Source organism: Emydura macquarii, unplaced genomic scaffold (assembly GCF_026122565.2).
Source record: "Emydura macquarii macquarii isolate MOO-44397 ecotype Brisbane River unplaced genomic scaffold, CSIRO-AGI_Emac_v2 contig_1676, whole genome shotgun sequence".
NCBI lineage: Eukaryota > Metazoa > Chordata > Testudines > Chelidae > Emydura > Emydura macquarii.
In genome coordinates, this window is record NW_027131813.1 from 962421 (window position 1) to 989016 (window position 26596).

General features: G+C 44.6%; 1 protein-coding gene across 1 annotated transcript in view; it reads right to left on the reverse strand.

The window, feature by feature from the left end:
- KIF13B (kinesin family member 13B) overlaps positions 1 to 26596 on the reverse strand; it is a 239215-nt gene that overhangs the window by 108959 nt on the left and 103660 nt on the right. The window contains exons 7-12 of the mRNA XM_067556161.1: positions 24164 to 24256; positions 23277 to 23457; positions 22703 to 22790; positions 13091 to 13225; positions 10595 to 10707; positions 3815 to 3926 (exon numbers count right to left, since the gene is read on the reverse strand). Coding sequence (XP_067412262.1) covers positions 3815 to 3926; positions 10595 to 10707; positions 13091 to 13225; positions 22703 to 22790; positions 23277 to 23457; positions 24164 to 24256 — 722 coding nt within the window. The remainder of the gene's footprint in view (positions 1 to 3814; positions 3927 to 10594; positions 10708 to 13090; positions 13226 to 22702; positions 22791 to 23276; positions 23458 to 24163; positions 24257 to 26596) is intronic.

The following is a 26596-nucleotide window of genomic DNA, read 5'->3' on the forward strand; positions in this document are numbered from 1 at the left end:
TCCAGAGGGGTAGCCCTGGGTAGCCGTGTTAGTCTGTATACAGCAAAAACAATGAGAGTTCTGTGGCACTTTGAAGACTTTCGAGAGACTTCAGCTTTCTTCTTCAGATGCAGTAATACAGAAAATAGGTAACAGAGGCATCTTATAGATATCCAGGTGCATTGAGAACAATGGGGGAGGTGGAGTCTGGTACTTAAGACCTAATGACGACCATTGAGTAGGAGGTGAGAATGGGTGAGCAAAGATAGCCACTCCAAGTCTCTGTTTAAACCCAGTTTGAATGTGTCAAGTTTGCAGATCATTTCTAACTCAGCAGTTTCTCTTTGAAGTCTGTTTTTGGAGCTTTTTTGGAGAAGTACAGCAACTTTCAGGTCAGAGACAGAATGCCCTGGGGAATTAAAGTGTTCTCCCACTGGTTTATGGATGTTGTTATTTTTTATGTCTGATTTGTGTCCATTTATCCTTGTGTGTAGTGATAGTCCAGTTTGGCCAATGTACATGGCAGAGGGGCATTGCTGGCACATGATGGCATATATATAATATTAGTGGATATGCAGGTGAATGAGGCCCTTATGGTGTGATTGATGTGGTTAGGACCAGTGATGATGTCATTAGAGACGATGTGTGGGCAGACCTGACAACGGGGTTTGTTGCAAGGATAGGTTCCTGGGTAGGATTTTTTTTAGGGTGTATGGTTGCTGGTGAGTATTTGCTTCAGGTTGGGGGGCTGTCTGTAAGCCAGGATGGGTCTGCTGTCCACTGCCTGAGCGAGAGATGGATCATCTGCTAGGATAGGGATAGTTGTTTACAACATTGCAGAGAAGCAAAGTATACTTGTTTCTACAAACTTCAAGACAGTGAATATAAAGGCAAGGCTATATTTCAGCATAGATAAGTATTATGTGCGGCAGCATTGAAGGATTTCCTATATTATAAGAAAAATAAATTTTATCACTTCTGCTATTTTATTGAGGCTTTTATACAGCTTCATCAACGTAGTATGTGATGTTTAATATCTTAGTGTCTACAAGGTAAATTTGTTAAACAAATTTCCCAATGTTAACTATTACGAGACAGTATTATCGGAAGGTTTGTTAAAGGTCACCACTGGGAAAATCAAAACATATAGTGCTAAGGGGCTATATCAGTTGACCTTTTATTCTCTGCTGTATCTAGCCCAATAGGCAATGAACTGCACTAAAGTGCAACCGTTTTGGGGAGGTGGGGGAAGGTTTGTTTTGTTTTTTCCAAATTTCCTTATAGGAAAAAGCTTTAGCTTTTCTACACTTCACTTTTTTTACACTTGAAAATAAACCATGGGAATATAGGATTCAAATCACATTATGTCTAAAGAGATACCTAGTGATTACATGCTAGATCAGGGGTGTCAAACATACGGCCCGTGGGCCGCATTTGGCCCACGAACCTTTGTTATGTGGCCCGCGAACCTCTCTGATCCTGGCCGCCGAAATTAAGTAGCGGAGCCGCCGAAAGTCTGCATTGCCACTTTAAGAGATTTGTGGGGCCTTTCGCTCCAGAATTGTGCCGCCGAAAAGGAGAACTCGTCCTAAGTTTTTCGGCGGCGGGTATCCCTCCTGGAAATCTCTTAAAGTGGCAATGTCAGTGTTCCCACAGCGAAAGGGCAGCGCTGAAAGCTACTGATGCTGCGCCGCCGAAAATGAGCAGAGGGCCTGAAATATTCGGCGGAGAGCATTGTATGGCCCCTTGAAAGTAGAGGTTCTGTGATTCCGGCCCGTCACTTTGAGTGAGTTTGACACCCCTGTGCTAGATGGTCAAGCTGGGTGCAGTCTACAAAAGGGTAGAATCTAGCCTTGGTCACCGACAGAGTCAACATAAATGGTGGGGGGTCTGAAGAAATCTGTTTCTTTTCCAGCTTATGTCTTTATACTAATAAATATCATAATTGCCTCTCAACTGCAAGGAAGGAAAAGGAAGGGATACCAGCTTGCCAAGATTCATAACTAAGTCTGATAGAAACATTTTGAAATTCACAATTTTGATGTGGAAAACTAGGAAAAATAATTTATGAACATTATGGGATACTCTAGTCCTGATGCCTCTATTGGGTCCGAACCTTTATAACCCAATTACTTTAAAACCCAGCCAATTGGCCAGTCAGTTACTTGATCTGTACCAATGGAAGGAAAATCTGTCTCATTATAAGGAAAGCACCTGCCTCTTTGGCTTTAAATATGAAAGCAACCACATATTGTTTTGCTTTAAGGGTAGCATATTCAAAGACCATCAGAAAACAGGATTTTGCATAAATCAAACTGCCCAGTCACTGCCCAAGCTTCTCTCTTTGTGGTTAACTGCAGCTTACCATCCTTTTATAACCACTATAAAAGGTATAAAAAGGGGGCAGCAGGAGCAACAAAAATTCATTTAGATGTCAATGAGCATCTGAATTCCTTCTAGATCCAGTTTCTTTTTGTTACAGTAAACTTCAAATCAGAATTATTTGCAGTATAGAAGCTGACACCGTAACTGCTCATTTCACATGAGCATGAGAATATAGCCTCCTTTGATCCAGTTCACGGAGTGCAACTGGAATACGCTTTGTGATGCCACCTCTGCTGAGTTAAAGCAAAGGGCTAATCATCTTATCCAAAATCTGTGACGTTAACCATATCAGCCATGACACTGTGTAAACTTAGGTCATATAAGGAGATGGCCCATGTTAAATCAGCCCCAGAGTTCTGACTGTAGCTGTTAGTGAGTAGACTCAAAGAGCTAGACTGAAATATTTATTAGATCACTTCAAAAAATATGCCCTATGCTTTTGGCATCATCAAAGAATGTACTAATCTGGAGATACTAATGGCTAATACCCTTTTAATTCTTCAAAGATGAGGCTGCTGCATGTAAAACCAGGGTTAGATGATGGAATAATTGTATTTTACACACTGCGAAGGAAAAATTCTTCTCTCTCTCCTCTTACCCTCCTCCACCCGTCGTCGACGATCCCGTGAGTCAAGGATGATCTCTTTCATGGGTTTTATTTTGTGTGTGTTGTTTGGTGACTGAAGTCTGATCCTTGAGCTGCAGCCTCATCGGCAAATGTTGCAGATGGTGTTGGAAGGCAGGATTAGGCCACAATTACTGCATGACAGTTATCTGTCCTTTCTTTTCTGGCGTTTTTCTGCTACAAGGGAGAGGCAATTTTCCTCAAGTCTTTGCCAGCTAGCCCTATCTTGGGCTACTGTCTCCCAGTGTGTGATGTCAATGCCTCATCTCTTGATGTTTGTCTTGAGGGTATCTTTGAAGCGTTTCTTTTGGTCTCCCCATTTCCTTTCTGCTTTCATGAGTTGGCCAGTCAGCAATTGTTTTGGTAGTCATGCATCAGGCATGCACACTCAGTGTCCACTCCATTACCTCAGCTGGTACTGGATAATCAGGGCCTCAACACTGAAGATGTTGGCTTCCATGAACACTGACGTTAGTACAGAGATCATCGCACTTTATGTTAAGAATCTTTCGGAGAAAGTGCTAGTACCGGCGTTGCAAGTTTTTCAGATGTTTTCTGTAGATCACCCAAAGTCTCGCAGCCGGAGAGTTGGAATTACCACTGCTTTATAAACTAAAAGTCTAGTATGTATTCTGATGTCATGGTTATTGAACACCCGGCCGGACTGTCTGCCAAACGCAAGGCTGGCACAACGGATTCTGTGCTGAATCTCAACTATTATGTTTACCCTCTATGAGAGATGGCTGCCAAGGTAGGCAAAGTGTTCTACATTTTCCAGTTCCTCCCCCTCCACCCACTCCAAAGATGTATAAGAAGTTCACTTACTTTAAGTAACCATGTGAGCACAGAATCACGATATGGAACAAATTTGTTCTTGTTTTTGCCAGCAGCCTGATCTGCTAGAGCAGAAATAACCAGCCCAAGAGTTGTGAGGGACCTGCAGGGAGAAAGTGACCAGCCCATGAACAAGTGAAGAGATCTATTAATTCAAAAAGCCCTTTTAAATGTGATGGATTCCCAAATAAATGCTTGCTTACCTTTTCTGTAACTGTTCTTCTTTGAAATGTGTTACATATGTCCATTCCACTCGTGGTGCTGATGTAGGAGGCATAGGAAGGCAGGTTGTGGAATGGACATGTGCAACACATCTCTAGGAACGAAAGTTACAGAACAGGTCAGTAACCATTTTTTTTTTCTTTGAGTGTTTGCACATGTTTTCCACTCTTGATGATGCACAATCCATAAAAGCTAGAGGTGAGGTGGAGTCTATTTAAACATGGACTGAAGGACAACTTGCCCAAATCAGGCATGGTCTCTAGCATGCTGAATGATGCCATAATGGGATGCAAACATGTGCCCTGAAGACCAAGGTGCCGACTTACAAATGTCTAGGATAGAAATTTTAGCCAGAAAGACCAGAAGCCACTTGCAACCTTGCTGAATGTGCTGTCACTCTGCTTGGTGGAATAACATTAGCCAAATCTTAGTGCAAATGAGTACAGGAGGCTATTGAAGATGATATTCTCCGAGAAGAAACAGGGCACCCCTTCATCTGGTCTGCAACTGCCATGAAGAACTGGAAAGACAAACAGACACGCTTGAACCTGTCGAGGCAGAACAGCAACACTCTCCTGACATCCAAAGTGGGAGCCTTTCCCATCTTTATTCAAGTGTGGCTTTGGAAAAAAACTAAGATAAATCACTTATTTGATATGGAAGCTACGTACCACTTTCAAGACAAATTTTGGGTGATGACACAGGTGAACTTCATCTTTAAATAAAACAGTATAAAGAGAGCCTGCAGTTCACTTACCCTCCTAACAGAAGTTATGGCCACCAAAAATGCTACCTCCATTGAAAGATGGAGTATGGAACAGGTAGCTAAAGGTTCAAAAGGAGGCTACATAAGCTTTCACATTACCAGATATAAAACCATAGGGAAACAGGATCTTGTACCTGAGGATACCACTTTTCCATACCTTTCAAAAATCTTACTGACATTTTATTAGAGAAGACAGAGAGGTTATCAACCTGACAGTGGAAGGCTGAGATAACTGCTAGGTGGACCTTGACAGAGCTAACTGCCAAACCTGGCTCTTTTAGGTACAACACATAGACCAAGATATGCTAGATCAAAGAACGAATTGGTGAAACTCCAGGCTGCTGAGACCAGACTGAGAAACGCTTCCATTTAGACAGGTAAATAGATCTAGTAGATGGTTTACTACTATTCAGCAGCACATTCTGAACCTCTTTTGAACATGATTCCTCTCTACAATCTAAGCATGGAGCACCCCAGCCGTTAGCATGCAAGTTTGGGTGGAGCAGTTGTCCATGATCTTCAGAAATTAGATCTTGGTCCAACAGAGGTGGTATCAGAGCTTTTACTGAAAGAGACAGGAGAGTGGTGAACCAGTGCTGCCAACGCCACTCCAGGACAATAAGAATGACTAACATGGTCCAGTTTGATTTTTAGCAGCACTCTGAGAAGGAGTGGAATTGGTGGGACAGCATAGAGGAGCTTGCTCATCCAGGGCAATAGGAAAGCATCCATGAGGGAATCCAGCCGGTGATCCTGTAGGGCAGCAGTTTTCAAACTTTTTGAGATGAGCATACCCTTTGAATTACAATTTTTGGTTGTGCCCCCCAACCCAGACAAAAATAGACACGATACCTGCCCCACCCTCCTTGGGTTCTCAGGGTGGGAGAAGGATGTGCAATGGTCTCTGGGGGTGGAACCGGTGCTGGGCGTGGAGGCTGCCAAGAGCAGAAACTGGCACGGCCATGGTGGATGTTGATACTGACCCACAGGCTGGGTGGCCCGCTGAGGTGAATCAGGGGATGAAGGTGGCACTCCCTCTCCTAGTCCTGCTGCTGTGCAGGCCTGGCCTGAGCCTGGCCCGAGCTGCCTGGCATTGCCTCTTGTCCCACCCAAACGTTCCTCTGAGCCTCTCCAAAGGGGCGCGCCCCACAGTTTGAAAACCTCTGCTTTAGGGAACTAAACTGGTGGCACTTCCTTTTGTATCTCATTGTGAATAGGTCTACCTTTGGAGACCTCCAGAGCTGGAAGAGAAATCTGTCAACATCTAAACAGAGGGAACACTCATGATGACTCAAATGACCTGCGTAGGTGGTCTGCAAGTTCGTTCTGCACTCCTGGAAGGTTAGAGGCTTTGATTTGAATTGCCAATGCAAAATCCCATAGATGAACTGCATCTTGGCAGAGCAGGGATGAGTGGGCCCCTCCTCGTCTGTTGAAGTAGAACATTGCTGCCGTGTTGTCTGAGAGAGTGAGTAGGCTTTTCCCCTTGATGTGGGTTAGAAAACCCTGCCACACCAGCTGGACAGCTCTCAGCTCCCTGACATTTATGTGCAGAATGAGGTCCTTTGCTGACCATAACCCCTGCATCTGAAGGCAACCCAGGGCAGACGCATCAGTTACTAGTGTTAGTGATGGTTGAGGTAGACAAAGGGAACACCTATGCAAACATTGGCAGGGTTTATCTACCAAACTAGAGAGGCTAAAATATGAGGGGGCATCCTAAGCACAGTTTTCAAGGGTGACAGCTTGGGAAGACTACGGAGGCCAGCAATGTTGTAGAATCCTGAGTGTAGTCTGTTAAAGAGGCCAAATGTCCCAGAAGCCTCATGCCCAAGACGACGGCAGAAAATTGTAAGTCTTGAGATCTAGAACAATGGATTGAATTATCTGAAATCTTGACACTGGAAGAGAAGCACTGGCTTGAGCAGAATCCAGTACTGTCCCTATAACTTCTATCCTCTGAAATGGTGAGAAGGTCAACTAAGAAAAGTCTACCAACAATCCCAGTGCCTTGTGAATTGACTGGATAAGAGTTACACTGGACAGTACCTGAATCCTGGAATTGCCTCTCACAAGCCAGTAGTCCAGGTAGGGATAGACACGTACTCCTAACTTTCTCAGGAAGACATCTACCAGTGCCAAACATTTTGTGAAAATCCAGGGAGCTGCCAACAGGCTGAAAAGCAGAACTGTGAACTGGATGTCAGATTTCTGGTAAACCAATCTCACTTACTTCCTGTGATCTTGATAAATTGTCATATGGAAATAAGCGTAATTTAAATTGAGGGCAGAACACCAGGCTCAGGATACAGGGAGGGGAAAACGGAAGCCAGTGTGACAATATGAAACTATCCTTTTTAAATATCTGTTGAAATGAGGTAGGTCAAAAATTGGCCGAGTATAAGAAAATAGTAGGAATAAAACCCCATTCTCCTCTATGGCTCCCACTCAGATGAGAGTTTGAACCTCTTGGAGAAAGAGCACCTCTTGAAAGTGGTCCCTGAAGACGGATGGGGAGGGAAAGAAAAACTGAAAGGTGTATCCCACTTCCACGGTACATAAAACCCACTGGTCCGAAGTCATTTCAGACCAAGCACTGAAGAAATGGGATAGATGGTTTGCAGACAAAGGAGAAGGAGAGACTGGTCTGGCATCCTTGATCGAATCATCAGAATGGTTGCCTAGTACCCTAAGGGAACCTAGCTGGACCAGAAGGAACTGGAGGGAAGGAGTTGGCTTGCACCTGTAACTCCAACTCTTTGTCCTCAATAGGTCCTGGCAAAGTGCAAGAGTGGATATCTGTGGGAATGCTGAGGACAAAAGTGCTTTCTCAAAGGGGCAAGAGCATACATGCCCAATTACTTCAGAATTGCCCTGACATCCTTTAAGCTGTGAAGTTTATCATCCATCATCTGAAAAGAGGGATGACCCTTCAAATGGCAGGTCTTGGATAGTCTGCTGAACTTCCTGGGGCCCTGAAGACTGTAGCCATAAGCACCTGTGCTGTCTTAGCACCCAAGTTAGCTACATCCCAATCAGCCTGAAGTGACATATTTGCCACTAACTTCTCCTCATCCCGCAGCAACAGGAACTCCTGTTTAGTATCCTCAGGTAGCTTGTCCCTAAATTTCAGAACAACATCTCATATTAAAGTTGTATCGTCCTAAGGCCTGCTGGTTGGCAATTCTAAGCTGTAACCCCATCACAGAATACATTTTTCTACCAAATGGGTCCAGTTTTTTGGCACCCTTTGGCTTAGGGGTAGCAAACTGCGGTCCCCGGAATTCCCTCTCTTTGGTAGGAGAGAATGAGTAACCCTAGAAAGAGCTAGGAATAAAAATGCTCAAAGCCTTAGGTCTAAAATTGGGTCTACATAATATCTACACTCCACTTATTTTAACATGGGAGGGAGGTAGTGGGGAGGCAGCTTGCCACAGAGACTTAATGGGCTCTAAAATCACCTCATTAATTGGTAGTGCTTCCTGAGATGGCACAACTGTGGCCAGAATGTTAATGATACAGTGAGAAGACTCCCTAACTTCCTCTACTTGAATATCCAAGGCTGAGGCCGCCCTTTATAAGAGTTCCTGGAGAGCCTTGCTGTCATCAGGAGGGATGAAGACACGCCTGAGGAGCTGCTTCATCTGGGGAGGAGGAAGAAGCTAACACAGGTTGAGGCTGGGTCACCTCAGGTAGTTTCTCCGCAGCTTCCTCCAGGAGAGAATGCTCATGGGTTCCAGAATGGACACAAAAGGTAACGGACCACAAATGTCTTTCTGGCCATATGTCTGTGCCAGCACCAGTTGCAGAATTTCGCAAGAGCCTGGACCGGCAACGTATAAGAGGGGAATGGTGAGACACACACCATGGCTGGGAGACACAAGAACCAACCTCCGAGTAAGAAGAAGAATCACCATCTCCTGACCATGCAGGGGCCACTTCAGTTGGTGCTGGAGACTGGTGCCAAGAGTCCGGAGAAGAACGAAGAGAAGCCATCATCGCTGCCTCCCCTCTGGATGGCAGCGATAGATGGCAGCTCAGGGATGCAGGAGGTTGATTTGGTACTGGGTACTGCATCAAGGAGGCTGATACCAAACAATCTACCTATACTGTAGGAGAGATCTGCACCAATGAAGCCAGCAGTGCCGATAAACTCAACAAGTCCCTTGCAGCTGCAAATGCCTCTGGCATATATGAGTAGTCACTGACGGATGCGCAAGAGACAAAGATGGTGCCACAGATGATAAACATGCCGTTTCAGGCTCCAGACTCAACAGTGCAGCAACAGTGCCATCTTATCCAAACAGCGAGTGGAGGAATGCTTTGATTTTGACTGCACTTTATTCGACATTTTGCCCCCTTTCCTGGCAGACTTAGGGATTGGAGATCTGTCTTTCCCAGAAATGTCCTTGGAAGCCTTCTGTTTATTCCTGGGCACCTACAAGGACAAGCGGTGCTGGGACTCAGTCAGCAATGGAGGCGTACTGCTCACACATGCCGAAGGGGTTCAGTGCTCTCTCCAAACAAGAAGGCTCTGAAGGTGGTCTCAGAGCAGCCTCCATCAAAAGAAACCTCAGCCTGGCCTCTCCATCTTTTTTGGTTCTCAGCTTTAAGTCCTTGCAAAGCTGACACAGATACTTAAACTGAGACTCACTGAAACACGTTTGGACAACTAGAGTGCAGACTGTCCACAGGTATTAGCTTTGAGCAAGACAGACAAGACTTGAAGCCTGGGATGAAAGCATTCCTTTGTACTAACAAATGGAACCCCAGAGTTGGGGAACTGAAAAAAAACTGACACTAAAACTTATCACTAAGTAACACTAAGAACAATAAATGTAAGTAACTATATACAAAAAAAACACACAGAGAACTTGCTAAAACAAAACCACCAGATTCCAAGAACTGTCCTGGGCTGTAAGAAGGAACTAAGGGGAGCTAGGGGTGGCCATGTCCTTTCTACCTATTTGCAGTGGTGTATGGCAGCAGAGGGCACTCAAGTTGGCCTGATGGGTACTGCTGAGGGAAAAATTTTCAATAATTGTGCTCACAGCACGCGCACACCAAAAGTGGAATGCATGTGCAATCGCCCAAAGAAGAACAAAACCTTCCAATCACTGTCATTTAAGTAGTCTAACTTTATCTCAACTTCACAGAATTAATATATATCTATATCTTCAGTGTAGCAAAGACCTAAAACACTAACAGCCCTTGCCCATCCAACACCCACTTCAGACAAATGAAAGTTAGTTTGGTGGTCTCCATTTAAACCCCTATTTGTACACCAATTTGTCATAATTTTCAGTCCCTGTTCCTGAAGATAACTGCAAGTGCAGGAGTGTCAGAAGTAAGGCAAGTACCTGCCTTTCCAAAAATCAGCTATGACAAAAAAAGTTAGCTAACGGCATTTCCACTAATGTTCTCCTCCAACATAGGCTATGTTGCTTAGCAATGTATCAATTTTCCATGTGAGAAACTCACAAAATAAAGTTTTCATCCTTTATAATCATGTCCTTGCAACACAATTACATATGTAACTGTTACAGGGAGCGTAAGCACAGCATAAAACACATCTTAAATACTTAAAATATTCACAGATCACTGAAGAATGTCTACAGAAAGAACATTCAAATATAAAACAACCTCAGAAAAGCCTGAATTGGTTACAGTGAGTACATTGCAGAAATCTTATTGATTAAACCATGCATTACAAGCTTGGTGTAGCTTTTCTTTATTTCCTATTTTAACAAAACAGCAGTCAGAAAAATCACTAAGAACCTTACTTGTTAATGTTGCTTCCTTCCTTCAGCCTGTCACCTGCAGCACCAGTTTTAGTTGCCCTTTCGCTGCCCGCTAAGTCCACCAGACTCAGTTTGCCCACTTTCTCACCTGATGTCTGAGGAATGAACAAGAGAAGAGTTACTGTTAAAAGATTTTACTCACTCAAACATCCAGTTAAGTTTCACAGTTTGCCATGTTTTCAAATAAAAATGCAGGGTGCATTCCTTACTTGGGACCATTTATCCAACAGATTCAAAAATAAATATTGTAACAAGTACTAAACATTTAAACATACCACTTTAAATAAAAAATAATCTTTCTATTACTTTAGTTGCTGCCTCAAAAGTGGTAGTGTAGAATGCACCAGGAACTCCAAGACCCCTACCTAGACAGCAAAGAAAGTACCAGAAGGGAAGAATGCAGCCAGCATCAGACAGGTAGAAAGCAAGAAGAGTAGAAGAGGAGGGAATGTAGGTAAGGACCACGATTCTCAATCTAAACCAGGGGCAACATCTCTGCCTTAGTTTTCCCATCTTGAAAAGGGTGATTAGTTACTTGTCCAAAGCCACAGTGGGAGTCAGGGACTCCTGAATTCCAATCTCAGGCCTGATGTACATGTAAAACATAAGATGACTTAGCTAATAGCTATGCCACTCAGGAGGTGTGAAAAATTCACACCTTTGACAGACCCTGATAAGCTGACCTAACTCCCACTATAGACATTTCTAGGTTGACAGACTAATTTTTACATCAACATAGCTATTGCCTTTCGGTGGTGGATTTACTACAGAGACAAATAACCCTTCCATCACCGCAGCAAGTGTACACACTACAGCAGTGTAGCTACAGTGCTGCAGCTTGCTGCTGTAGTGCTTGTAGCATAGTCATTCCTTGAATTTTGACATTGATTCCTGGCCCTACGCTCAGACTGCATCACTCTGAAAATAAGAATGAGAAAGCAGGAAGTATGTTATAATTTCACATTTTATGAAGGGCAGATATTTACAAAAATACTAAGATGGTAGGGAAGGTTTCCCAAATCCCTTCCAAAGTCCTTCTCTTTAAAGAAGGAATTTCAAGTTGGATAAAAAATGTTCAACCCTCATATTAAAGACTTAACTCAATAGAAGTTTTACCATAAATTCTTACCATTCTTGCTAGGTATATCTGGACCGAAAATCAATTTTGAAACATTCAAATTGGAATTTGGATTTCTCTTGAATTAATGGGTATCTTAAGCTTTTCTGTACCATGTAAGTGCTAAAAGCACCTACGTCTCATTGAAAAATATCAATGGGTCTGATTTTTTTCCAGTGGGACATAGGTATTTTTGAACATTTTACTTTGCCTCAAAGCACGTTGCACGTCCATCTCAAGGTGCCAAAGATAGTAGCAATTTTGGTGACCAAAACTGGACACAGTACTCCAGCTGAGGCCCAACCTGCGCTGAGTAGAGCGGTACTATCACCTCCTGTGCCTTGCATGCTATGCCTCTGTTAATGCATTTGCTGTTTTTGCAAGAGCCGCACATTTCTATTTTCTAGTTAAATTTGTTGTGCCATCACCACTGGTTTGCTGAGGTTTAGTAAAATTAAATGGACAAGTAAATGTGTTTCTCAGAAAAAAGATGAAACAAAATTAAAGGAAAGAAGGTACTACTTGGTGAGAAGGTGAAATCTTTAGAACACGTTCAGAAAACATACATTTGGAAATATTCCATGAAAAAGTTATAATGTGAAATCTTCATACATGCACAAAGTTTCTTTATTCTGAAGTCTACCATCACAAAATATCTCCATCAAGTATTTTCTCTTGAAGGACAAAGCCAGTTTTGTATTCAAACATTTTTCTAATACTTCAGTTTCCCATCCTCACACACTGTTATTATTTGTATTATTGTAGCGTTTAAGAGCCCCAATCATGGAATAGGACCCCATCGTGCTAGGTGCTGTACAAACACAGAACAAAACAACAGTCCCTGCCACAAAGATGTTACAATCTAAATATAAGACAAGAGGAAACAGATGGATATAGACAGACCAATAGGGGAATAAAAGAAAACAGACAATATTGGTCAGTGCGATAGACAGTGGCTTCAGCACATCAGCAACCTGACCATTATCAAGCTGCTTTCAGGAGGGATCCAGAAGATGAGAAGTAAAATTTCTGCAAAACTGACTCATCTAGCCCCTAAATCTATATTACCAAATCTTGTTTTAAAATAAATGTTTTATTGCTTCAGATATTAGGATTAAGGAATCCTCATTATATTTACTGCAGCTTTGGGTTTGCCTCCTTATATCATTGCATTTCAAGAGCCAGATTTCAATCTCACATGACCATCAAAACATCTGCAGTACCTTGCTTCATTACATATGTGCACAAGCACAGTAACCTATTGACACACATGACAAAAACCCAGATTAGAATCTGTATTTTGGATTAGACATTCAAGATTAGAATCTCTACCTGCAAACGTATCTCCTGCTGTTACTTACCCCTGATTGTACATCATACAGCGTGTGTGTGAGGATGATCTTGAAGACTGCATGTGACCGACTGCTCTCTTCATTCATGTTGGTTGCAGCCACTGTTCGAGATTTGTTACCCTCTGACATCAAAGACTCTATGTCCTAAATAAAATTGTAAGCCTTTAATTATATGCCCTGGGTACGATCCGCACAAACATAGCTTTCACTAAACTACTTCAATAAATAGTAAAAATAATAATTTTAGTAAAGGAACAAGAGATGCAAGTTTCTCCTTAGGTTTGGTTTGTTTTTTGTTTCTAAAGACGAAATCTCAATATTGAGCTATTTTAAGTTAACAATAAGCAGTAAACAATCACTGAGCCTAATTCAATTTAAACAATGTCATTATATGTACATTATCCATTAACTTTTTTGGATCCCACTGGGGAGATACTGCATTCCTTTTTATTGGTTGGCTGGCTGCACAAAGCATTGGTTTACTGCAATTAAAGTAAAATGACATTTCATTTGTGAAATACTGCAGCATTTTAGTTCACTCAGTAGTTAGAGCGTCTTATTAACACGTATTATAATTCAGGCCTAGAACCTCAAGTTTTATAAATAAAAATAAAACAATCAACAGAACAGGTTATTATATTTCTCTTCTGGTCAAGAGCTTGGGAAGTCCTAGAATGTCATAAATCAACATCAGTAGCTTGAGAGAAACTTTGAAGCACAGAAACTGCAAGTTGTACATCAGTCTTACAAAATGGTCACAAACTTACTACCCCAGACACAAAAGCTATTCACCCAAGCATTAGCAGGATGATAGTGGGAAAGGAAAAAAACCAAACAAGAGCACAATGGTTTCCTACTCTAAGTGCATGGAATTTTGCAAGACTGCTGTGTAGTGTATATGGAAAATGTACATGAAATAATTTTATTTATAGAAACTAGTAGTAAGAACTGGAAGAATTAACAGGGTGCTCATAATAGGACTCATGAACCAATCCCTGTATTGCAAGTTTGTTTGCTTAAAGGCTTAAGAGTTTTGGAATTCTATCTTGTATTTACTAGCTTTTCCAACAGTACACCAAATAGCTTCATGAAGACATTGTGCTGCATAGTCCTTAGAATCTGAATAACTTAGGTTGAACATACAGTTACTACATAAGACGGTTGCTTACCTTATAACTGTTCTTCGAGATGTGTTGCTCATGTTCATTCTAGGTGCGTGTGTGCCTCTGTGCAGTTACTGGAATTTTTTTCCCTTTAGCAGTACCCGTAGGGTTGGCACCAGCACCCCCTGGAGTCCTGCGCACATACCACAGTATAACAGGTACCGCCGGCCCTACGCCCTGCCCTCTCAGTTCCTTCTTTCCGTCAACTCCGACAGCGGGGATGGGAGGCAGGTAATGGAATGCACATGAGTAACATCTCGAAGAACAACACTTATGAGGTAAGTAACCATCTTTTCTTCTTCAAAGGCTTGCTCATGTCAATTCCATTCTGGGTGACTCACAAGCAATACCTCGGAGGTGAGCCCGGAGTTCACAGGTGAGCTGCCTGCAGCACCGCTCTGCCGAAGCTGGCATCGTCCCATGCCTGCTGGATGATGGCATAATGGGACATGAAAGTGTGCACTGATGATCAAGTGCGGCCCTACAGATGTCCTGCACCAGTGCCTGCGCCAGAAAAGCCACCAAGGAAGCTTGTGCTCTGGTGGAGTGGGCTGTGATGTCATCCGGTAGAGGCACCTTCACCTGCTCGTAACAAAACTTGATGCAGGAAGTTATCCAGGAGGAAATGTACTGGGCGGAGACAGGTAAGCCTTTCATCCTATCTGCCACTGCAACAAAAAAGTTGCGTAGTCTTCTGGAATGACTTAGTGCGTTCAACGTAGAAAGCTAACGCCCACCTAACGTCAAGTGTGTGTCACCTCCATTCTTCCTCCAAGCTATGAGGCTTGGGAAAGAACACAGGAAGAAATATATCCTGGTTACAAGTGAAATTGAGATACTACCTTGGGTAAGAAAGGGGGATGAGGCTACAACTCTCCCTTGTCCTTATAGAAGGTTGTGTATGGCTATTCTGAGGTAAGTGCCCTAATCTCAGAGACTCTTCTTGCTGAGGAAATTGCTACTAGGAAGGATACTTTCCAGGAAAGCAACAGCAATGGACAGGTAGCCAAATGCTTGAAGGGGGAACCCGTGAGCCTAGACAGAATGAGGTTTAGATCCCTAGGGGGGCACTGGGTCTCGAACCTGAGAGTAGAGACTCTCTATTCCTTTCTGGAACCTGACCGTCATGGAATGGGAAAAAACAATTTCCCATCTATTGGAAGGTGAAAGGCTGAGATGGCCGCCAGGTGAACCTTCAATGAGGCAATAACTTGGCCTTGAAGTTTAAAGTGCAATAAGTAATCTAGAATAGCCTGAATCGAAGAGTGCTCGGGCGGAATTTTGTGGGACATTACCCAGCAGATGAACCGTTTCCACTTGGCTAAGTATGCAGCATGAGTGGAAGGCTTCCTACTGCCCAACAGAATCTGCTGAACCTGTGATGAACAGGCCCATTCCTCCGGGTTCAGCCATGCAGTCTCCACGCCGTCAGATGTAGGGACTCTAAATCTGGGTATAGCAATCAACCCTGGTTCTGGGAGAAGAGATGGTGTCACTGGGGAAACTCCAGCAGGGAGGCGACTTACAGTTCCAGCAGCATGCTGAACCAGTGCTGGCATGGCCATGCCAGTGTGCCCAGGATAATATTTGCTCTGTCCCTCTTGATTTTCAGGAGGACTCAGTGCAGCACTATAATGGGTGGGAATGCATACATCAGAGCCCCTTTCGACTTTCTTTGAGGCCGCAGAGAGAACAGAACTGGAGACACTTCTTGTTCTGTCTGGACGCAAACAGGTCCAGTTGGGGAGAACCCCACCTCTGGAGGATTATAGCGGCTACCCTCGGGTGGAGCGACCAGTCGTGGCAGGGTAAAAAGGATCTGCTGAGACAGTCTGCTGTGTCGTTCTTGATGTCCGGAAGATGAGAGGCTATAAGGTGAAAGTTGTGGCTCATCTCAAGGTTTCAAAGACACACTGCCTCCTTGTAAAGGGCCCAGGAGTGGGTCCCCTCCCACCCACTTGTTGATATAGTACATGGAAGCAGTGTTATCTGTCAGAACCCACACTACCTTGCCCGAGATGAAGGGAAGGAACACCCTGCGAGCCAGGCATATCGCCAGTAGTTCCCTCATGTTTATGCGCATCTCTTGCTCCTCCTGCGACCAAACCCCTTGAGTACTGTGGTTGGAACGGATATGGATCCCCCATCCCAAATCTGAAATGTCCGACACCAACGTGATCAAGGAGGCTAGTTCCTCGAACAGCATGCCCTGTAGCAGTGAGCAAGGGTCCTGCCACGATTCCAGTGAGGACAAGACGTGGGGGGGGGAACCATGACCACTTGGTCCAGGGAGTGCCTGCTCGGGGCGTACACCAAAGCCAGCCACAACTGGAGGGGCCTGAGCCCTAGGCGTGCAAACCTTACTACGTACGTGCAAGCCATCATATGGCCCAGCAGCTGCAGACGAGATCTGGCTGCTATGATGGGCACTCACACAGGCGAGTAATGTCTGACGTGGCTTCGAAATGAGGCTGGGGCAGAAACGCCCTGGCCTGCATGGAGTCCAGAACTGCTCCAATGAATTCTATCTGAAGCACTGGCATTAATGTTGATTTCTGTTAGTTTATTAACAGACCTAGATGGCGACAGGTGGTACATACGAAGTGTAGGCTGTTTCGGATGTGAGACTGAGACCTGCCCTTGATCAGCCAGTCATCCAGGTATGGGTAAATCTGCACGCCTTGGCATCTTGTGTGCAGCCACCACCACCATGCACCGTGTAAACACCCTCGGGGCAGAAGAGAGGCCAAAGGGTAACGCCATAAACTGGTAGTGGGAGCGGGCCATGATGAAGCGGTGAAATCATCTGTGGCCAGGAAAGATTGCGATGTGGAAGTATACATCCTTTAGGTCGAGGGCAGCAGACCAGTATCCTGGATCCAAAGAAGGAACGAAGGAGGTTAGGGAGACCATGGGGAACTTCAGTCTCTTGAGATATTTGTTGAGACGACGCAGGTCTAGAATGGGCCCGAGACCCCCTTTCGCCTTGGGAATGAGGAAGTACTGGGAGTAAAATCCTTTCCCTTTCATGTCTGGCAGAACTTCGTCCATAGCCTGTAGACTGAGAAGATTCTCCACATCTCATACGAGAAGCTGCTTGTGAGAGAGGTCCCTGAAGAGGGATGGAGAGGGAGGGTTGTGGGGGGAGGGGGAGAGAAAACTGCAGGATGTATCCTGCCTAGATTATGCCAAGGACCAAACGGTCCAATGTTATCTTGGCCCGTTAGGACAGGAAGGGAGCAAGTCAGCTGAGGAATGGACGGGAGGGAGGATCCTGTCTGGAGACTGGAACGCCATCCTCGGCACACCTTCAAAAGGATTGGCGCTGGCCGTTAGAGCGCCTAGAAGGCCCAGCTGGGGCGGTCATCCAGCGCCTCCTAGATTCCCTATCTCTGTCCCTTCGTCTATAAGGGGTGAAACAAGGAGGCTGGTATCTCTGCAGCTGCTGCTCGGAGTGGAACGGACACCTCAAGGCCTGGGGTGTATAAAGGCCCAAGGAGTGCAGCGTGGCCCTCAAGACCTTCAAACCATGCAGCTTGGTATTGGTCTGGCCAGAAAAAAGAGCAGACCTGTCAAAAAGGGAGGCCCTGAATGGACTGCTGCACCTCCTGTGACAGTCCAGAAGACTGCAGCCAAGAGCCCCGACCCATACAAATCACCAAGGCCATGGCTCTCCCGGCTTAGTCCACTGCACTGGAAACCACCTGAAGGGCCGCTCCAGCCACCGTTCTACCCTCCTCGAGGATGGTGGCAAAGACCAGTGCCTGTTCCTGGGGCAGAGTCACCCCAAAATTCTTGAGGTAGTCCCAAAGATTGTAGTCATACCTGCTTAGAAGCACCTGCTGATTTGCAATGCGAAACCGCAGGTTTGCTGTTGAATAAATTCTCCTCCCAAAAAGATCCAGTTTGTCGTCTTTATTTTTGGGAGTCAGACAGGCTGGCCCTGCCTATTGCACTCGTCGGTGGCTGCCACCACCAGGGAACCCGGGGTCGGGTGGGTGAACAAATATTCAAATCCCTCTGCGGTATCATAGTACTTTTTCTCAGCTCTTTTAGACATTGGGGCCACGGATGATGGCGTCTGCCATAGGGCCTTCACTACCTTGAGCACATCTGCGTGTATAGGTAGGGCAACCAAGGCCAGCGCCGCCGTAGCAAGCACATCAAACAGGTTGTCCGAGGCCTCCTTGAGCTCCTCTGCCTCCAAACCTAAATTCAAGGCCACATTCTTAAGGAGCTCCTGGTGGGCCCGAAAATCATCCAGGGGCACAGACAGCCCCGAAGCGACTGCCTCATCTGGGGAAGATGATGAGTCCTGAGGTGGCACGGGAGGTGGCAGCATCTCCTCCCGTTGACAGGGAGCTGCTGACGACATCCCCTCTTGGGGGTCCGAGTCCTCCTCTGAAGCTGACTCGTGAGCCCCTCCAGGGTCACTGGCGCTGACTGCACGCCAGAGGACCTGTATGATAAAAGAGCCTGGGGCCACTGGAATCCCCCAAAGTCCCCAATACGGCCACTGCGCCGGCCACTGGCCCTGAGGCCAGCCAGGAGCTGCAGAGCAGGGAACTTACTCCTGTGACTTCAAGGGATGCCCCGATCGGGTGGCAGGCTGCCTGTCCTCCCCTGAGGAAACAGACTCGCTGCCGAACGACCATGGGGGGGGGGGTCAGCAGTTGGCTACCTTGCAGTATGGCACCACGGAGTGGGAGCGGCGCCCCGACCCCCGAGTACAATGGCGCTCCAATGACCGCTGTCTCAGTGGTGGGGAGTGTGAGGACAGTGACCAGCGGTGTCACTTGCCCGAGCAGTGCCAGGCTGCCAAAGATCCTTGCCCAGACGATGAGCAGGACTGGTGTCGTGTCGAAGATCGGTGCCTCGGGACCGAAGACTTACGGCGTCGTTTGCCCCCTTTAGGTGATGCTCCCTCTCTGGTGACCAGGTTCTGCGCACTGCTGGTTCAGGTTAATTCCTCGGTAAGGGGGAGCGGGAACGGCGTCGACTCCCATCCGGCGAACGCCTTACTGAGGATGAGCAGGATCGGTGCCATCTGTCAGAACGCGAGACTCTCAGTGCTGGAGACTGATCAGCGCTGAGAGGACGACAGAATGCCTCTAACAGTGGTGCTCCATCGCTGAGGAATGCCCTGGAGACGGGGATTGGGAGCACCCCCTCGGAGACAGGTGCCACAACGACGCTCCTTGCGTAATGACCTGGTTCTCAGGGATAGGGAGTCTCTGTTCAGAGAAGCGGTGCAGCCATTGCGGGGGACCCATCGCGGGCTTCCCCCTGGAAACCGGAGCATTCTCTTTCGATGGCACCGGTGGCCTAGGAAAAGGTGGCAAAGGCAGGGCCATCAGGTTCCTCGCCACCTGGAATGCCTCTGGCATTGATGGCGCTGTAATTTGAAGAGGCCCCCTTCCGCTCCCAGGAGTCGGGGGTGGCTCTTTTATCAGGGGTGGCACTTCTGGACGGTGATCCCCTCTCCTGCTGACACTCAGTCGATTGGTCCGGTACGGGTCCCACGCTCAACCCCGCTTCCCTGGACTTCTTTGGTGCAGGGGGGCGGTCTCTATCCAGATTTCTCTGTTTCTTCTTTGATGGGGAAGAGGAAGAGGTCCAGTGCCGTGGCAGGGCTGGTGCTGACTGGGCACTTTGCCCCGCCTGATGTGATGCTCAGCACTGAGGTAGACCATGCCGGCTCAGAGGCTGGTCTTAGTGCTGCCTCCATCAGCAAGGCCTTCAGGAGGATCGCCCTCTCCTTTTGGGTCCACGGCCTGAAAGCCTTACAGATCTTGCACTTTTTCTTTCTATGAGCTTCCCCCAGGCACTTTAGACAACTGTCGTGGGGGGTCACTAAGAGCAAAGGGCTTGCTGCAGGTGACGCAGGGCCTGAAACCCGGAGACCGGGGCATGCCCCGCTCCCGGACAAAGGTCCCAGCAGGGACTAATCCTAACTTAACTATCAACTATTTACAACTACTTCACTAACAAAGAACAAATAACGACAAATAAACTATCTAACACTGCTGTAGGTACTAAAGGAGCACTAGCAAAAGCAAGCAGAACAGTTCCAGAAATTGTCGTGGGCAGAAAGAAGGAACTGAGGGGGCATAGGGCTGGCAGTGCCTGTTATACTGCGGCAGGCGCGCAGGACTTCAGGGAGCACCAGAGCCGGACCTGTAGGTACTGCTAAAGGGAAAAAAATTCCGTTCACCATGCACCGAGGCACGCATGCACCTAGAATGGAATCAACATGAGCAAGCACTCGAAGAAGAACATCAAGGGCGTCGAGGGCGCTGAGGGAGTTGGCTGATGTGATTTCAGAGCCATTGGCTACTATCTTTGAAAGCTCGTGGCAATTGGGAGAGGTCCCTGATGATTGGAAAAAAGCAAATATAGTGCCCATCTTCAAAAAAGGGAGGAAAGAGGATCCAGGGAACTACAGACCAGTCAGCCTCACCTCAATCCCTGGAAAAATCATGGAGCAGGTCCTCAAGGAATCCATTTTAAGGAACTTGGAAGAGAGGAAGGTGATCAGGAACAGTCAACATGGATTCACCAAGGGAAAGTCATGCCTGACCAACCTGATTGCTTTCTATGAAGAGGTGACTGGCTCTGTGGATGTGGGGAAAGCAGTGGACATGATATACCTTGACTTTAGCAAAGCTTTTGATACAGTCTCCCACAGTATTCTTATCAGCAAGTTAAAGTAGTATGGGTTGGATGAATGGACCATAAAATGGATAGAGAACTGGCTAGATCATTGGGCTCAATGGGTAGTGATCAGTGGCTCCATGTCTAGCTGACAGCTGGTCACAAGCGGAGTGCCCCAGGGGTCGGTCCTGGGGCCGGTTTTGATTAACATCTTCATTAATGATCTGGAGGATGGGGTAGATTGTAACCTCAGCAAGTTTGCAGATGACACTAAGCTAGGGGGAGTGGTAGATCCCTGGAAGGTAGGGATAGGATACAGAAGGATCTAAACAAACTGGAGGATTGGGCCAAAAGAAATCTGATGAGGTTCAACAAGGACAAGTGCAGAGTCCTGCGCTTGGACGGAAGAACTCCATGCACAGCTACAGACTGGGGACCGATGAGTTAGGCAGCAGTTCTGCAGAAAAGGACCTGGGGGTTACAGTGGATAAGAAGCTGGATATGAGTCAGCAGTGTGCTCTGGTTGCCAAGAAGGCTAATAGCATATTGGGCTTCATTAGGAAGCGCACTGCCAATAGATCGAGGGAAGTGATTATTCCCCTCTATTCCATATTCGTGAGGCCGCATTTGGAGTATTGTGTCTAGTTTTGGGCCCCCCACTACAAAAAGGATGTGGAGAAGTTGGAGAGAGTCCAGCAGAGGGCAACAAAAATGATTAGGGGGCTGGAGCACATGACTTATGAGGAGAGGCTGAAGGAACTAGGCTTGTTTAGTCTGCAGAAGAGAAGAATTAAGGGGGATTTGATAGCAGCCTTTAACTACCTGAAAGGGGGTTCCAGGGAGGATGAAGCTAGGCTGTTCTCAGTGGTGGCAGATGACAGAACAAGGAGCAACGGTCTAAAGTTGCAGTGGGGGATGTCTAGGGTGGACATTAGGAAAAAGTTTTTCACTAGGAGGGTGGTGAAGCACTGGAATGGGTTACCTAGGGAGGTGGTGGAGTCTCCATCTTTAGAGGTTTTTAAGCTGCGGCTTGACAAAACCCTCACTGGGATTATTTAGCTGAGGTTAGTCCTGCTTTGAGCAGGGGGTTGGACTAGATGACCTCCTGAGGTCCCTTCCAACTCTATGATTCTATAATAATACTCTTGATTTATTTAGTATGTTCCATCCAATCTTAAGTGCTTTACCACTACTAACTAGTTAATCCTACTAACAGCTTTGTCCCCATTTTACATTTGAGGAAATGGAGGCTCAGAGAGATTAAATGACCTGACCAAGACCATACAGCGAAACAGTGGCAGAGGAGGGAACTGAAACCACTCCTCTTGAATCCAAGTCCTGTGTTTAGCCACTCAACAGTATCTCCCTACCAGCAAAGCCAACATTCACCTTAAGGCTAGAACAGATAGGTTTTTAGCAAAATTGATTTATTTGAAAATTGCTAAGCCTCAAAACACGTAGCTAGGTATCTGCTCTTCACTTTCTCCAGTGAAGGCAATGCATCAGCCTTCCTTGTGAGCCTGTTACATGGTCAAACTGTTCATATAGCCTAGGTTTATGCAAGGAAGAATTATTAAACTCAGACGTGAAAGTCTTCAGTTTCCTTTTTTCAATGTTAGGTGGTAAGAGCGGTACTCACATGTTTATAACTTTCATAAAGGATTTCTTTAAGCATATCCTCTCTTAATCCCTTAATTACAGTAACAATATAAAAATAACCACACCACTATAAACAAGCACTTGAGCAGCAAAGGTAAGAATTACCAATTTCAAATTCCATTCCATCTCTAAAATTATCCCTTACCTTGTAGCTGGCGACAGCCAGTTTAGAAAGTCCATCTACATAAGGACCAAAGACGTTGTGCTCTCTAACTTTTAATGACTGACGGCTTCTGTTTAAAAAGAAAGATTTGTACTTATAAAAGTGCAGCCAGCTAAGTTTTCAATAAAACCACATTTTTCATCAACTTACCATTCAAATCAATAGACAAGATGATGAGACCGTCTAGCAACCATTCAAAGCATGAAGCATTATAGTACACTAGACAAAAAGCCACTATCTATATATACAGTATTGGCATTTTCCTGAATCTCACTTCATGAAAATCAGTTTCAGCATGAGGGTAAGTGTTTGGCCTATACTGGGCCTTTAAATAATAATAAAGCAGCTATTTGGGGTCGGGAAAGAAGGGAGAGTAGGTAGGTATAGGGGATGGTTAGGAAAATGACACTCCCATAACAAGGATAAGTCTTGTACCCTGCTAGGATGCCTGAGAGGAAGTCCATTAGGGTAAAGTACGCAGACAGCCTTAGTTTATAGAAACAAAAGCATGTTACATTGTCCGTGGTCAAGCATTCTCTACATGTGTATGGCTTACCCTTTGGGGTCAAGGAGATCCCTAACTTTTTCATTGTAAATCTCCATATAGGACACTTCCACTTTGAAACTCTGTTCTTCGTTTTCCTCTTTCTGTGCTCTTTCAAAGAGACCACTGCAGAGTCTAGGGATTAATCCAGGTTGGTCGGCTGTACCCATCATTGTGTAAGATTTTCCAGACCCTGTACATTTGAAACTAATGTTAGTGCTTTTACAACAAGTTTTTTTGGGTAGTGGAGGTAAGGGAGAAGTAAAGGGCAAAGAATGGTTTGGAACTTTTCATTGACTAGTCTTTACATGCAGAAAATTGTGTTTAAAGGAACCAAGACACCAATTAATTAAAGAACAGAGTAAAAAGGGCAGTCTACTTATTAAATCAAGCTGAAAAGGAAAAGCTACCTACTTAAATTGATTAAAATTACTTAGAGATGCAGCCTTATCATGGACATCAACTAAATGCCTACCTGAGTTTCATTTCTACCCAGTGCAAGTAAGCCAATTAAACAAGCCAAGCCATCTTTGTTTATCAGATTAAAAATGATGAGCAATGACTATCTAAATGCAGAATCAGGGGCCTTCCATTACAGAATATTAAAGATGCAATGAACTCAGGGACAGTCATGATCACAGGACATTCAGGAGACACTTATCTACAGTGTGGGAAAGCAGGGTAGCAGGGCACCAGAAATTAGCAATGTTATTCCAAAATGCCTTCTAACCTCAGCCCCCTAACAAGTATTAAAAACAAACAGAAAAAAACCCACATCTTATCTAGATCGTTCTATTGGAAAAAACCTAGCAATGTCACAAAGCCAGCAAAGAACTATTATTTCAATCACAACACACGTTTCTCATCAACGGCACTTTTTACACTCTGCAATGACTTACCAGTCTGCCCATAGGCAAAGATACATGCATTGTAGCCCTCAAAGGCATTCTGAAGAATATTCTCTCCAAGGCACTTGAAAACAACATCTTGACCTAAAAATACAATAAAAGCTGAAATTCAGGGAAAAGTGATAAAAACTGCTTTTACAGTCATGCCCTTGAGATTCCAAATCAGGCAAAAAGAACAAACTGTATGAAAATGTACATCTTTCATAATGTGTCTCAATTAGACAGTAAGGTGTTTGAGAGAGGGACAATGACATAAATCTGAAACACCAATGAAGTCTGTAGTGTTACTCCAGATTTATATTGCTGTAAATTAAGCTAGAAGCTTGTTCTGTATCTGTATTTTCTACAAACACAATATTAGTGCTTCACAGACACACTAGAACCTGAACTACCATCCATTACCAATCACAGAATTGTGCATTAGTGAAACAAAGACCCATAAAACATACATTGTTTGTTTATTTTGAAAACTGTTTAATTTTAATTTAAGGTAATGCTTTATGGTCGCCTAGTAAGTGTACTTTACAGTATTGTGTAAAATAAGTGAAACTATACTAACAGACTTTGCCATACCACTTTGCTATTAAATCTTTGCAGAGACAAGACCATAATTATGTTTAAGAGAATGACAGTATAAGTAAAGACATGTAGATCGGCAAAACATAGGATAGTTTTTCTACTGTAATCATAGGTGTAAACCTACCTACCCTTAAAATTTTTGTTTGCCTCTTTTCCAACTAGAGTGGAGGAAAGTTTGCCAATGTTACTTTGTTTAAAGCAGTAATACAGTAAATCACAGAATCATAGAAATGTAGGACTGGAACGGACCTTGATAAGGACATCTAGTTCTGTCCTCTGCACTGAAGCAGGTCGAAGTATTACCCAGAGTACCCCGACAGATGTTTGTTTAACTTGTTAAAAAACCTCCAATGATGGAGATTCCACAACCTCTCTAGGTAGCTCATTCCAGTTCTTAATTACCGTTAGAGTTAGGAAGTTTTTCCTAACATCTAACCTAAATCTCCCTTGCTGCAATTTAAGCTCATTACTTCTTGTCCTGCCCTCAGTGGTTAAGGAGAAATTATCACCCTGTTCTTTATAATAGCCTTTTACGTACTTGAAAACTGTTATGTCCCCCCTCAGTTTTTCTCCTCCAGACTAAACAAACCAATTTTTTCAATCTTTCCTTGTAGGTCATGTCTTCTAGACCTTTAATCATTTTTGTTGCTCTCCTCTGGACTTTCTCCAATTTGTCCACATCTTTCCTGAAATGTGGTGCCCAGAAAGGGACACAAGTCTCCAGTTGAGGTCTTGTCAGTTCTGAGTACAGTGGGAGAATTACTTCTTGTATCTTATTTACAATACTCCTGGCTAATACATCCCAGAATGATACTTTTTTTTGTAACAGTATTACACTGATGACTCATTTAATTTGTGATCCACTATAATCCCCAGATCCTTTTCTTCAGTCCTCCTTCCTAGGCAGTCATTTCCCATTTTGTATTTGTGCAACTGATTCTTACTTCGTAAGTGCAGTACTTTGCATTCGTCCTTATTGAATATCATCTTATTCATTTCAGACCATTTCTCTAGTTTGTCAAGATTCATTCTGAATTGTAATCCTGTCTTCCAAAATATTTGCAATCCCTCTCAGTTTGGTATTTTTAAGTGTCTTCTCTATGCCACTATCCAAATCATTTATGAATATATTGAATAAAACCAGACCCAGGAGAGATCCCTGTGAGTCCCCACCCGACATGCTTTTCCAGCTTTAGTATGAACCCATTGATAACTACTCAAATATGGTTTTCCAATCAGTTGTGCACCCACCTTTAGTAGGTTCGTCTTTGCTATATTGCCCTAGTTTGTTTATGAGAAGGTTGTGTGACAGCATCAAAAGCTTTACTAAAGTCAAGATACGTTACATCTACTACTCCCGGGGGGGATCCACAGGTCTTGTTACCCTGTCAAAGAATGTGTCATTCTGATAATTATGCACCATATAGGCAGATGGAACGAGACTTTAAATCATTCATCAAATATTCATCAAAAATCAATTTATCAGTCATTCATCAAACTAGTCTTCTCTCAGAAAGTTTCCCCTCCCTGAAAATTTTCTTAAACCCAATGACCAAAGTAGTCCATGAAATTAGTTATATTGTTATAAATTTAAGGCCCACTCTTCAGTCTTACACACACAAAATTCCAAGTGAAGGTAATAGGAATTTGCCTGACTATGGACAGCAGAACGAAGCCCTTTTTCCTCTGAACTAAGGTTTGAAAACGTGACAGACTATGGGTAAAATTTTCAAAAACATGTAAGGGCTTGTTTTATATACAGCACTGAGCTGTACGATCAGGACTGATGTTTGGGTATACAAGGCCCAATCCTGCTCCCATTCAAGCCAATAAAACTCACGTTGA